Raw genomic sequence first — 15,223 nt, 5'->3', positions numbered from 1 at the left:
GACTGCATATCTAACAGTTTCATGTGGCACAGGGAAGATGATTAATGCCTCTGCGGTGAGTGAATTCAACAGGCAACAGCTCCCTTTAGCAAGTTTTCTCTGTTTTTCTTGCTCAGTCTCAGTCCAGCATGTTGAATTTTCATGTCACGGCATTCAGAGAGACATTTTTTTTTTTTACACCCATGTCGGCCAGTGACTTACACAAGTTGCCTTCATATCGATTTCTTGAGTTCTAGGGCTGCATGATTAATCGCAATATAATCAAATCGCATCATGCCCGAGGAGTGCAATGTCCAAACCACACGAAGCTGCAGTTTTTATTTGATAATGATAAACTGACAAAAGCAGCGTTATAATGGAAGAACGTGAAGTGTAGCGACACCTTGCCGTACACATCTCGCTCTGCAGATGTGAGAGAACATATTTTTTCAACACTTCCTCATTTAGTTGTCATCAAATGTCACATCATCAAGATTAATAAACTTTTTTTTCTCAGAGAAGATGAACAAAGTTAATTAAAGGTACACTGTCTAGTTTTTGGGGAAGAAATCATAGACCCTGAAGAGAAAGATCTACTTTGACTGATTCTTCTTATTATGCCTAAACAAAGTATACAAACAAACACTCTTTGTTTTCATGACTGAATAAACAAACTGACCTTAAAGGATATGTGGCGGACCCTGCCACCTTTCTAGCTTCAAACAGTGTTCAGGAGACCTTATTTTCCTCTGAGAACAACTTGTTTATTCAGTTATGGAAAAAATACATATGTCTGTGTTTGTATTAGCACCTCATTAATATAAATATTAATATTCCGAGTCTGAATTTCCCCTTTAAAACTACACAGAGCCCCTTTAAATAAAATGGCAATATCTGCTTTTTTTTTTCTTTTGCCACATTGCGCCGCCCTATTTAGTTCACACAGTTTTTAGCAGAAGTTCACACAGAATGCATGTTAGTTTGTTTTTTTTCACAATGCCTTGCTCCATAAGTGGGTGCTGCCCAGCTCAACCACATCCTTCTCCTTTTGGCAAGTGGGCAGCTTCTGTTGGGTGGCAATAGTGAAATACTGGGTTATTGACACATATTTCACTGCCCTTATCTTGTGTTTTAGGCGTTTAGATGATCAAAACCTCTTTTTGTAACCCTAATTTGTCGATTAAAAAAACAAATATTGAAATATTTCTTATGAATCATGTCTCCAAATTATACATATATGTACTAGATTTTTTCTTTTTTTATATATATAAATATCATTACAGTTTTCATTTGTGTCATGATGCACATCCCTCCTCAGTGTTTGTGTTTTTGCCTCCGGGATGTGAAAACTTGCCGTGGCCGCTGTGTGCGTCTGATTCGCTGCATCTCGATCTGCTCCCACAATTCAACAGGCAACACAAAGGAAGAAAGGAAGAGGGCCGTGAAGCTACAAAGTGTTAGCTAACCCAGCCACAGAGATGTCACCTTATTGTGTCACGCCAGTCGGCAACGCCAACCCGCACATTTAGAGAGGAACTAAATCCGGCCATTTAAAAACAACTTTGTACTTTTACGTCCCGGGCGCAGGAGGCGACCGAAGGGAAGCTAATGGTAATGTTTTCGGCAGCAAACGCTAACAAAGCTAGCTGATTGGCTTAGGTGGTGAGCTAACGTTAGCCAGGCTAGCATTAGCCATCTGTCGTTAAAGGGGCGAATCTTTCATGAACGACAAGTGCCAGCAACTCTGGGTTATTTCGCCTGGTAAGACAAGCAGAAGTGACCGGGTAAGAGACAATATAATGTGTATATTTTATTTATTTTATTTTTTGTGTGTATTCTACTAGGCTTACTTTGAAAGTACAAACTAACTGGCTGCTAGCTAGTTGATGTTAGCATACAAGCAAACCAGCCTCTGTTGAGTTAATTGGCAGTTTATGTCGCACAAAGTCATGCTTCTTTCTTGTGCTCGCACTATTTAAAGTGCCACCCACCGAATCGTAGTTTGAATACACAGTTTAAGAATACTGCCATTAAAGACACAAACAAGCTCAAAGTAGCTAAGCTAAAGGCATGCTGCTGTGTCCGTAGGCCCTGCCAGGTCAGGACATACCATGCTACCGTGGTCTTAATTCATACACAGTGCTTGGTGTACCGTATAGCTGCATGTAATGTGTCGTTATAAAATAAATATGTAAAAAGGTCAATGTCAAACTTTTAATTTTGAGCTGGCTATTGTTTTTCACAGCATCAAATGAAAGGTGGTGGAAGTGGAACTTGACCCATCCAACTGAGTCACCATTTTCCTGCACATAATGGTGAGTAATCACATTGCAGCTGTCTTGATTAGAAAGCAGCTTCATTTAGGAGCTGTAGGTGGTACATGTCTCTAGATACTGTTTGATTCTTGGGTTGCCAGAGCTGTCATGGCAGTATTTACATGTATTTTTAAACAGATGGTCAGGCAGTGATTGTTATTCATTTAATTAAATGGCCTTAACATGGTGTGGTCAGTGAATGTTTGTAGAGTGACACATTTTCCAATTGTTCACTTTGCATTTCCAGTGAAATCATGGCTGTGCTAGATCTCAATCATGAGGCTGTTTTTGATGATGTTCACATCTAAATTGGGGAAGCAGTGTGAGTACTGTGGGCCGTTTCATATGTGGTCTGTAGTAAACCAGTGCAGCAGGGAAGTGATACTGAACACACAGCCAGAACGACCGAGGAGTTTAAAGAGAATCATGGAGAACAGCAGCAGCTGAGGGGAAATACACAGCATCTGTTGATGTCTGCGGATCATAGACTTCATGCAGTTAGTGTAACCGTTGAACGGACTTGCAGTTAGATATTAAACACAGTGATTTTTGTTATATGTATGTTGTCAGACTACAATTCCCTGCTTCACAGGGGACAACGTTTCTAGAAGGACCACAATTTGTACACAGCATGGATGTAAGAGCCAATTACAGTGACCCTGACCTCCATAATTGTTGTTTCATTTCAAACCATTTGTGCTGGCGGTACACAGTTTAGAGCCGAAGCTATAACTCAGTCTGCATTAAGTCATTTATTTTAATAATTGATTAATCTACTTAATAGTGTTTTCAAGCAAACTTGCCAAACATTTTGAAGTTCTAGTTTCTGTCTGCTGTTAGGATTTGCTGTTTTTATTCATCTTCTGTGATCATAAACTGAATGTCTTTCACTGTTGGGCTGTGTCAGAAGCCGAGACATTTAATAACATGGCAGTGAGCCTTAGGAAATTATAATTGGCTTTAACGTTTCTTGCATTTTATAGTTCACATGATTTACTGAGAAATTACACCATTTGACTTATTGTCCCCTTTAAAACAGGAAACGACAGCACTTGTGCTGTGTTACGATATAACCATAGGCAGATAAAATTGAAGAAAATATATACTCTCAAATCACGATAATGATAAAATGTGAATATATTGCCTGGCCTTAAGTTGTATCGTTAATGGGATTAATACATCAACAAATATTCACTGTTTTAATACCAGGGGACTGCACTAAATGGCTGTGATATTCTGTGCTGTTGTTAAGATCATTTTTATCTGACCAATTATACTAATACAAATAAAATCATTCTTTTATAGTGTTTGTTTGCAAGTCCTTTACAGTTATTCCAAAAGATGCTTTTTTGTCTTATGGTTTTGGTGGTTCTGAGTTTAGGATGACCATGAACCATGTTTAAAAATGTCCACAGCTGCCACGCTACTCCCCCAATATAGATGAACAGCTTTATTAAATTAAGTCGTTTTACTGTTATGTGTGTGTTACTTTCTGAAGTACTGGAAGACGAAACATAGGATGTCTATAATCTTGTCTTTCGTCTTTTGTCGTTTTTTGTTTTTCTTCCTGCAGGGTTTGATAGCTCCACTGTATGCATGACTTGTTTCGTGTGGCCTGATGGGAGGACGCTGTGGATAGTACTTTCATCAGGATACCAGGAGAGCCATCCCATGCCCCCACTTTGGAGGGCCTGTCAGAATGAAGAAGATAAGCCTTAAGACCATCCGCAAGTCCCTCAGCATAAAGGGCAAAGAGGAGGGTGACTTTGTCATGCTCCAGCAGCCCTCGGTGACTACAGAGTTTTCGAAGGAAGAGTCACTTTTTGGGGGCTGCTACACCAAAGAGCTTTCTGGCTGTGACCTTGGTGGTGAGGAGGACAAAGGGGGCCAGAATAAGGGCCGCTCAAAGAGTGAAGGCCTGATGGGATCACTAAAAAGGAGGCTGTCTGCCAAGCAGAAGGCGAAAGTGAAAGGAAGCTCTTCTGCCATCGGCTCAGTGGATGACGATGACACTTTCTCGTCCTCGTCTGTGCCCATAAGCTTCAATGAGGTGAAAGCCCAGAGACCACTTAGATCTTCATCCCTACGGAGTCATCATTATAGCCCCTCACCGTGGCCTCTGCGTTCAGTCAACTCTGATGATGCGTGCATCAAGATGGAGGTAAAAGTTAAAGCCATGGTTCACTCTCCCAGCCCGAGTCCCAACTTGAATGGTGTCCGGAAAGAATTTCACGATTTCCAGATGGAAGGGCTCTTTCAGGACCAAGCAGAATCCTTAAAGAATCTTCAGCAGCCACAAAATGGTGAGCTGCATCTAAACATTGATGAAAATGACGTGCCTGTGGTGCTGGGGTTGACTCCCCAGGACTACATCCAGTACACAATGCCTTTAGATGAGGGAATGTACCCAGAAGGGTCCCACTCCTTCTGCTTGGACAGCTCCTCTCCTATGGAGGTGGTGACTGAAGCGGACAGTAGGTCCCTCCACACAGACCAGGGACAGGAGGAACATGAACTAGTTTGTGGGATGCCTCCTGATCTCTTCATGGAAACCTCAGTTAACAGTCTTCTCATCGGATCTGCTGGTGTGATGCTCCAAAGTTCTAGAGTAGAGGTCCCACCTCCCCTCTCTCCGCTTCTGCCGCCCATAACAACTAACGGACATCTTCCCAGGACTTTTTCAGGGTTCAGCTCTTCAGATAGCCAGGTTGCTGAGAGGGTAAGACACCACCTCAACTTTGACCCAAATACAGCTCCTGGGGTTAGTCGGGTGTACGACTCGGTCCAGACCAGTGGGCCCATGGTCGTCACCAGTCTGACAGAGGAGCTGAAGAAGCTTGCGAGGCAGGGCTGGTACTGGGGGCCAATCACACGTTGGGAGGCAGAGGAAAAACTGGTCAACTTGGCCGACGGCTCCTTCCTGGTCAGAGACAGCTCAGATGACAGGTACCTGCTCAGCCTGAGTTTCAGGTCCCAGAGCAAAACCCTCCACACCCGTATCGAACACTCAAATGGACGCTTCAGCTTCTACGAGCAGCCGGACGTGGAAGGACACACATCCATCGTTGACTTAATCGAACACTCTATCAAAGACTCAGAGAATGGAGCTTTTTGCTACTCCAGGTCTCGCTTGCCAGGTTCTGCAACCTACCCTGTCAGACTAACCAACCCAGTATCTAGGTTTATGCAAGTGCGCTCCCTGCAGTACCTTTGCCGCTTCGTCATTAGACAGTACACGAGGATAGACCTGATCCAGAAACTACCCTTACCTAACAAGATGAAAGATTATCTGCAGGAGAAGCACTACTGAGGACACAGAGATAGGGCAGTGGTAGCAATTTGCACTTTTGGGTTCAGTTCAGAGATTTAAACAAGGTTTACAGACAACCACAGTTTTGAGATGATCGGTTTTGGTGGCTCTTGATTTGTGTCCAGGAGACTTTGTCACTGTTAAGTCCTCCATTCCACTGTTCTGGGTTTATTTTCTGCTGGTCTTAACTTCCAGAGACATAGTGCCAGCACATAATCTACTGCAAAAAACAATAGCAGAGGTATACAGCCAAGTTATCCTAGTTGCATATGTTAAGTGCAGACATTAAACACGTAGGGTTAACAGTAAAATCCAGCTCTGCAAGTAAAGCAGATTTTCATAAATTTGTCATCTGCGTGAAGGAAAACTAAAAATCTACTCTGGATTTGGAAGTTCATTTAATCTTTATCCACTAAATTGTAGGTTTAAAATAAGGAAAAAAATCTTTATCCAGTAAATTGTACATTTAAAAGAAGGAAAAATAGTGCTACATAAGTTTTAAATCACATTTTAAGCTCCCTGCAGATGAACCAATTTTGATCATCTTTTTCAGCACGATCAGACTGCAAATGAGAAGATCATTCTGCATTTATTCTATGCAATTAGTCAAATCATACAACAAGTGATGGTGGCCAACATGTTCTGCTAATTTACATACTTCACAACATATCCAGTGGATGCTAGTTCTTCCTCAAGCATTATTTGACTCTTATTATGCCATGGTACTACCTGACATACAACTCGTACATTAATGCTTCAGTATGCTTAGTCTGACGCAGGCTTTATTTTGTTGTTGTCATGTTTGCTACTTTGAAAAAAAGAAAGAAAAACCCTTTCAGAGTCACATGGGTTTACCACGTCCAAATCATTAACCACATTTTGTTGCAAAAGATGTCAAAAATTGGCCGGTCTGTAAGTGGGATGGAACAGTTTGTCAGAGACGAAGCCTTACATTGTGTGGCTGCATGTAGCCATTTTATAATGTGCAAGCCTAAAGGTACTGACGATGCTGGACTCCAATGTGCAGTTTGCAGGAACAGCACTGAAGTTGATGTATAAACCTTTTTAAAAATATGTTAACGTTAAAAGTGAAATCTTTTCTGCATTAGGAATGTTACATAAACTGCACTGCAGCTCAGGCCTAACAACTTTGTCACTATCTGTAATGCTTGTATCTGCATGTAGTAAAGGCTTTAAGACTGTCAATTAATGGCACTGTAGAGTTACTCTAAATAAGAGATGTTGGTCAACGGATGAAGGATTTTGGCTGAGTATAGGGCTGTTTAATGCACTATTGCATTTACCTTTGGCAGTTTTATAAGTGAAGAAAATTTCCCTCAATTAACCTGCAACTAAAAAAATGCCTCTAGTTATTTGACCTGAATCTGTATGTAGGGATGGTTGTTCCTTAGTCTCGAAAATGCTAGCAACGAGCTGGACCCAGATCAAAGGAATCCCATAAATGTCGTGAGCTTAGGAATATGGACTCGGGGAAAGCCAGGGTTAGTCGTCCTCACCATCTTGGAGCGATGCCAGGGTTTTCGGCATGTGACAAAGGTTCCACCGCAGCTGCATGGCTCTATCATCAGTGTCATATGGGTTTCAAGGACATTTAAAAAGGAGAAGGCATAGTTTTTGCCATTGCATATTCACATTGTCCCCACAGAGCTGCACTACCCCACAGATTGTCTCTACTTGGCTGTTGGTGCCAGAGTAAAGGGAAGAGCACACAGTATGCTACGCAAGTGCTTTATATGGATACTATGACAGGGAATAGTGTTTTTCACATTATGAATGAGCATCTTTTTTGACATCAGTGTCCTTTTCAAAAGTATTTGGAAAGTGGTCTCTCAGACAATTTTTGGTAGAATGTTAGTGCATAGTTCTAGTTTTAGTTAGCTGGAAACGTTGGTGTCTGAGGAAAGTTACCGTGAGTCTAGCACAGCAGAAATTAGATAGGAACTCTGGACGGTGTTGCATGTTTTAAAGACTTGGTATTTTGAAGCGTTGCGTTGTATAGGAACAGAGGATCTAGGTCGTGTGTTTGGCTGTGTAGAGGGATGTTGTTTTCTGTCACAAACATGGGCTGGACATTCTGTGTACAAGAAATGTTTTTTTTTCTTTCTTTGAATCCTTTATGTGAGTTTTATTTTTGTGACATTTGCCATCTGGGGGATGGGGCTGTACAAAAGGAATGTACGCTTGTTCGAGGGATCCATTTTATCTGCCTGCGGACCAGTTTCAGAAAGCATGAGAATCATAAGAACTACATTGACACATTTTTTTGCACTTGAATAGTCTCCATTGACATGCTTTGGATCCTCTCCTGCCTAAAGTCGTCCTTCAGATGCCGTGTTTTTTTTTTTTTGTTTTTTTTTTGTTTTTGTTTTAAAGAAGAAGAAATATAGTCACGTTTTGTCCTTCTGTGTTCATATAACTGTTTAGATAAATGGAGATTGTTTTGTTTATGTCATATCTGTGGGATATAAAGGGTAAGGCACCAGCATCATATCAAAGCCTCTGCTAATGCTCACAGGCTGTCAAGGAATGGGATCATGGCAAGAATGTGGATGTAAATTAGATTTTACTTTTTGGGCGTGCGTGTATGTGTTTCAGTTGAAATGTGAAAGCAAAATGTTAGTCTTTTTTAATACAATGTTCCTTAACTTGTATTTTCCATTTTTAATTGCGGTTTTGTCATCAAACTTCAACAAGCAGGAACCAGTTTCATACGGTGTTGCTGCTGTGAGTTTTCTAAATAGTTATTTTGTCTATTATTAAGCGTTATTGCCTTCAATGTTTGATTCCAGAGGTTGATGCTTGTTCGGACTGCTGAAACGTTTTAAGTTAATAACAGCTGTTTAGCACTTAACAAGCTCCAACAATTGTTTTTTTTTTTTTTGTGCATCTCGGCGAGTGAAGGTGATTGTTTACAACATTATGTTTGGAAATGCTCTCCCTCTTTTTTTTTTTTTTTGGTTTACCCTCTCTCACATGAACATCTTGGTACAATTTGAGAACTTTTGTTTCATTTTAATGTGTTATACACATTTGTGCTGCTTATATGGATATGATTGCCTTTTCTTGTATTTAACAATGGGGGAAAATAGAATGTCACCAATGTAGATGTATGTACACTAAATGACTTTGGTTATCGTCTTGGGAGAGTAAAGCAGATTTGCAATTTGTTAACAAACTGTAGTCAGTTAAAAGAGCATTAGTAGCGATTAGTAAAACCCTCCGTAGAGTTACCGGTTCACTCCAGTTTACATCGGTTGTCAACTTTCCAAAGTAGATGGTCTTTTTGTATTTTTCTTTTGGGAAAAAAATCAACAGTGATTTTATTGCACACTTTGGATACAGTTCAAGAGTTTTTTGTATCTGCCAATTATAAATTATAAATAAAAAAACTATATTCTAAAACATTTTTAATTTTTCTTCATTTTCTCATATGAGATGATACTCAAAGGAGCATTCCTGTCATCACTTACATGATACTTGTGAAAATGAAAGGGGCACTCTAGTGATTTAGTATCCCTTTTTCATAAAGCTTGGGAACTCACAAGAGACACATTTTTAAAGGAATGGGCAAAATGAATGTGGCAGAGATGTCTTGACTTTTATTCCCAAGTATGGCCAATGTCCGAAAAAGTGGGTCTTAGCCAAGATAGCCTTCATGACATCATGAGGCTGTGTCCACATGTACACAGGTATTTCTTAATACAAAGCTTTTTTTAAAAAATAGAAAACGTACAAAAACTGCTGCTGACAATATTTTACTAAAATAAGGCATATCCAGGTGGATTCTGTGAATAGAAGTTATGTTTCCCTGCCTCATTCACAGTATTTTCTGTAGCTAAGAACCAGAAAATTCACATTTGCTTCCTGTTGACACCAGCACACACAAGTCCGGTATGCATGTGTTAGCATGGATAGAGATTATTTGTTAAACCATCTTAAAACAGTTGTCTGGTAAACTGACGTCGGTGTGAAGATCACTGGAGTGCCCCTTTAAGCACCTTGCATGCAGAATTTTAATCACACCATATACATCGTTGTTTGCCAGCGATACACTTAACAAGAGCCTGATCATGCTTGAAGTCGTGTTAATAGATAAAATCATAGAGGTCTCAAGGAGTTTCACTCCACAGTGGCTACAAATTGGCAGCTAATCCCAGAGCTCCAGTTGCCTAATTTACAAAGACAATTCAGGCGGTCTTTAAATACAACCGAGTGAAGCGGAGACTCCTGGGAGAGATTAGCAGCGTTGCTACCATCCTCGCTTTAACTTCACTTTAAGTCGACTCTGGAGAAAAAGTGTTGTGGAGGGAAGGGGGGGGTGGTTGGGGAGGTTGGGGGTGGGGTAATTGTGTCAGGTTTGGACTCGGATCTGCAGAGACTCTGTCCGCATGATGATGAGGAGGGAGACTTTGTTAACTGCTGTGTCTGACAGGCCTCTCCAGGCATTTGAGGTGAAGATACACAACTGTTTACTCTCCCTGCCCGGTTCAGGATGATTTATTCATTGCACACACTGGTGGTCACATGTCATATGGAGATACCTCCATCATAAAAGGAGTCATCTCTGGTTTCCACTGTTACTTTTTTTTTAATTTGCAGTTTTTCATATTCAGAATTTAGCAGGAGGGGTTTCACTTTGCTCGGAGAGTGCAGCTTGTCACGGCGTGACACGCCATCTCAGCGGGATTGGGTTTGTCTGCAAACATTGTGATATTCAGCCTGCTCACTTCGCCACCTCATACCCAGGATGTTGCCTACTTACCCAGAGTGCTTCTCTTGTCTTTGAAGAGAAGTTGTCTGTTGACAGGATGTCAAGTCTGTTGCTGTTTCAGCAAACATTAATATGATACAAGCAAAAAAAAAAACATCTTGGCAAAATCACCTGACATTACAGCATTTTTGTCCCCCTAGCTTCTTAACACTTCACGTGCATGAAATGCCATATGCAGTTTGGCCAGGTACACTGTTGTCTGGACCTTAGCCAAGAATCTGGATGATTAGCTCACATGCTAATTGTGCTCTTAAATTTTAAAGAAATAATGTAGCATTTTTGGAAATGTATTACAGACTTTCTTGCAGGGAGTCAGATGAGAAGATCAATCCCATGCTTATGCCTGTCTGCTAAATATGAAGCTTTAGGCAGTTAGCTCAGCCTAGCATAAAGGCTGAACATGGGAGAACACTGTCATCTTTTCTAAAGCTCACTAATTAACACTTTATATCTTGTTTTGTTGGAATGAGACGACAACATTTTTAGAGTAAAGACAACATGTTGTTTGGGAAGCTACAGCACTTAGCTAATACACATTCCATCATGTAGGTAAACCCCCTGTGAAAAGATTTTCACACTTTTTGTCTTAATCAAATGAGATATAATTTGTGAATTAGTGAGCATGTTGCCTGTTTCCAGTCTTTGTGCTAAGCTAAGCTACCTTGGTGCTAGCCCCCGCTTCATTTACCATACAAGCACAAGGGCATCATCTGTTTCCTCATGCAACTCTCAAGCATGGAAACCAGCCAACAAGTGTTTCTTTAAAAACCTGGGCTAACAACTGTGAGGGGGACAAGTGCCAACAGAAGCAAAGAGTGAGTCATCATCTTTCAAGGTTAAAAGGTGACCTTGCAAGTTAACAGCTGCAGCCAGAGGTTTAAGAGCAACATCACGTTAGAGTCGTGTCCGTATCCACCTTGGGAATGGTACTCCAATATATATACTCTCTTTTAGCTCTGTTTTGGTTTATCTCCTGAGGGAAATATCTGTCTCTTTAGCTGCTACCTGCTCCACCATGTTCACCAGCTAATAGCTAACTGTGCCTGACATTTTGTGCCGAGCAGATAGCGTACAGTGCTCTCTGAGAGCCTGCTGTGCCTTAGAGCATCTCATCATTACAAGTTCATCACAACTGGCACGCCCTTTGTGCATTTTTGTGATAATATCTGTTGTAGCCACTTTAAAGCTTTGTGACAGGGGACATGTGACCTGCTTGTTAGTCTTTGTATGTAATACAGTCGTTTTTTTACAGTGGTAGCAGACCTTCAGCCCAGTTCGCTGGGATTAAATTTTGCAGTTAATGTTTCAAATTTGTAATTGTTCTTTACTACTTTTGTTTTGTTTTGTTTTTTTTTTTTAACAAAAGCACCTCAGACAGGTTTGTCTCATGCATGTCTTAATGGGGGATCAAATGAAAATGTAATTCATGTATGTTTAAGTCAGATGGACGCAAATCAATTTTGTTTAGTTGATTTAATTATTCTTTTTTTTTTTTTTTTTAGATATATTGACAAGAATTGCATGGCTGAACTTATTTTGAGTTGGGGCTTTATATATTTATCCTGCTCGCAATTGAATGGAGTTTATCCAATGGGTTATTTTTTCTAGTGTATAGACATTCCTCCAATCCTGCCATATCACGTTCACATTACATATTTATGACCTGACTTTCATATCATGAGGTGGAGGGGATGGTGGTGGAGTCACAGACGAGACGGCTGGCAAGTCAAAGACCGCAGTTCAGAACTGAGTTTCAACAATTGTTTTGGTTCCAACATTTGTAAGTGTGACACTGGGTGTTTAAACAAGGGCTCAGGACATCTCCACCTGTGTTTATAGTAACAAAAACAGGTATTTTAATCCAAAACATGATCTTTTATGAACCCTAACCGAGTATTTTTTGTGCTTAAATGTTTCTAGAGCATAAGCACAGCCTTTCTCATGAGAGAAAATTTAAAGAAATGTAAAGTTACAACATGAAGACGTGTACACTGCCAATGATCATTCTGGATGACTACATTGCAGATCGCGGGGATGCCTTTCTTTTCTTTTGGTAGCAGGTCTGCCACTCATCTCCATCTGGACCATGCATTGTGCCTGTCGTTTTTAAGTCACAGACATGTGTAGTCATACACAGCCTCTGCATTCCTTTCAGTGCATAGTGTCGACACAAAAGTGGTCGTTTGTGAGCAAATTTCTTCCCGGTGTGGTCCTTAGTTTGAAACTGTTTACTCTGGAGAATCCATCCATCACATGTCTGCTGTCTCGGATTGATGATCCATCCCTGCCATCTGGTGCGCTGCGTGGTGCACTCATTTTTCACCTACAAACAGGGATGATGTTGACAGCCTGAATTAGCCAGCAAACATATATATCGCTTTAAATTGTCATGCCAGGAAAACATCGGTGGGTCTAGCTGGTAATGATAAAGCCGGGGTTACCTGCTGGCAACAGATGTCTTTCAGCCCAGAGTGAAAGGTTCAGCTCTATTAATGCTTGTGATCTCGTGCCAGCAGTGCGATACACCACTGAGACCCTCTCCTTCTCCATCTATCATGCATTAGATGCCTCTGAACCCCAATTAGCCCTGTTAGAGAGGGGACTGCCTTCATCATTACCAGGTCCCCACTGAAACAACAGCTCATCGTGGCATTCATTGTGATCATTCTTCACAGTTTCCTATGTATCCGTGGAGTGTATGTTTGTTGAAGTTCAGCTTGCTAGCTACCACTTTTGTGTGTCTCACACTGTTGTGCTGCGAGCACACTCCAGATCAAAACGCCTTTCATCACAGCCCTCGTCCAAAGGCAACATCTCTGCCATACCAGGCAAAGATAGGGTTTAGAAAACAAAGCGGCTCAAACTGTGAACACGGAGTTGGCCAGCCTCGGTCGCTCTTTCAGGAACGAGCGAGCACTTTAAGATTGTTAACAAGCGAGCATTGTTAATGACCAGAAAATGGCCGATCCAGATGGCCTCAGCTCCGGGGCGTCAGCAGAGAAAGAGGCTGGCCAGTTTGATATTTGATTTATAATCTGTCAGGGTAATCCTCTCCTTTTGTGAGAGTCATTCCTGCTTCACATCTTAGATGATTAAAGGTGAAGAAATTTTAATCAGAGGAGGAAGATCTTCACTGACCGATTTTTACGTCTTTATATGTGGCGGACCCTGCCACCTTTATAGCTAACAGTGTTCTGGGGACACTTTTCTTCCTCTGAGAACAACCTGTTTATTCAGTGATGGAAAAATAAGTATTTCTGAGTTTGTATTATTACCTCATTAATATTGTAAATATTAGAATTCTGAGTTCGAATTTTTTCCTCCCAAACTAAACAGTGCTCCTTTAATATATGATTCTATATGATATTATGGTGTTCTGTGTGTATTAATTGACGGCTGGAGGCAACATATAGTAGCTACTCAAGTCAGCTGTCTTTCAAAAATATATCTTTATAATTGGAAATGCATAAGCACACAGGCTTTGAGTAATAATAATAAAAATATGCAGGATCTGTGTGTGTGTGTGTGTGTGTGTGTGTGTGTGTGTGTGTGTGTGTGTGTGTGTGTGTGTGTTCGTAGCTTCCAGTACAGACTGCGGGCCAAGGGGAGTCGTAAGACGGTCATAATTATGTCATTAAAAAGAGTGACATCTGGAACTTGGGGGCCATCAGGTAACACAGAGTACCCGCCGCCTTTCCTCCTTTGCCCCCTGTGACAGTGACAATTCACTCTCATCCCCCAGCAATCTGCCAATCCCCTTCCAAGGGAGCGAGGTGTATATTTGGATGTGTCGGGAAGAGGTGGGGGAAGGGTGAACAGGTGGCGGCCATCCGGAAATGGATAGGGAATGTTTTGAATAGGAAATTTGCCTCCATCCCTCACGGAGTACCTGGGTGTCTGCCCTTCACCAGTGGTCCAACAGGCACAGCGAGGACGGGAGAGATGAAACGAGAACAGGTGGCGGTTTGTCGTTTAGCGAGGAATGGAGTTCCCCTGTAGATCACGCGCAGCCAACGGAGCGGTATGGACGACACCGTCGCAGCAGGAACCCCACCTCACTGCTTGCGGTTCTCCATTGGCTCGTCATTGTATCCAAAACAAGAGAACTTCACACTTTGCGCAAGAACAAAGAGTGCACTGACGGGAGGAATGTCTTATTAATGACATACCTGCCGCCAGTCTGTTTTTGGTCAAGGGCCAAACTGCCATCATTTTGTGCTTTGATTGAATCACAGTCGCACTTTCCACTCTCTGAACTGCATCTGTCCCACAAGTGCTCCCTCAGCTGAGATGTTGCATGGCAATTAACAGCTCCCATCACCTCTGAGTGTGCATCACTCAGCGGGGCCCGGCCCTCCTCCTCTGCAGCCATATCCTGCTAATATTCTTCCCCCCACCCGTTTTCCTGCAGCCCTAATGAGTTGGCTACAGAAGCTCAGGGCCCTTTGAGCCTCTGGTGCGAACGATGAGCTCAATCTCTCAGTCCAACACACCTCCGGCACGTGTCACCTGTCTGCCACACAGCCAGTGTGGTGACGCGCTTTGTGACTTTCAAATTGGGCCTCCGCTCATTGTAGCGTTAAGAAAGGTGTCCTAATTCCCTTTGCATGCTGCCATCCGTTCTTTATTGGATAACATAAGCAGCCAATTAAACTGGAGTTGTAATTTCTCTTCCTAGATATGATTTCTTCTCAAGTAAAGTGGGTTCCCCTCAGTTTATCGCCTCATTTTTAGATTTCTAAGTCACAGCATCAGGATGGCTGCATTAAGCCTAATCACCTTAAAGCACTTCACAGTAATCAGGAAAAATATTTTACTTTACAAATT

The 15,223-nt window shown here is 41.6% G+C and overlaps 1 protein-coding gene across 1 annotated transcript; it reads left to right on the top strand.

Moving 5' to 3' along the window:
• The first annotated feature begins 1,112 nt into the window (after positions 1 to 1,112).
• On the top strand, positions 1,113 to 9,030 carry LOC119008755 (suppressor of cytokine signaling 6). The gene is made up of 3 exons (XM_037079393.1): positions 1,113 to 1,763; positions 2,225 to 2,294; positions 3,868 to 9,030. The coding sequence occupies exon 3, from the start codon at positions 3,994 to 3,996 to the stop codon at positions 5,602 to 5,604; it is 1,611 nt and encodes a 536-aa protein (XP_036935288.1). The 5' UTR covers positions 1,113 to 1,763; positions 2,225 to 2,294; positions 3,868 to 3,993; the 3' UTR covers positions 5,605 to 9,030.
• Positions 9,031 to 15,223: the final 6,193 nt, after the last annotated feature.

Source organism: Acanthopagrus latus, chromosome 19 (genome assembly GCF_904848185.1).
Source record: "Acanthopagrus latus isolate v.2019 chromosome 19, fAcaLat1.1, whole genome shotgun sequence".
Classification (NCBI taxonomy): domain Eukaryota; kingdom Metazoa; phylum Chordata; class Actinopteri; order Spariformes; family Sparidae; genus Acanthopagrus; species Acanthopagrus latus.
Note: the sequence above shows the minus strand (reverse complement) of the source record. Positions and strands in the feature narration are given on the sequence as shown.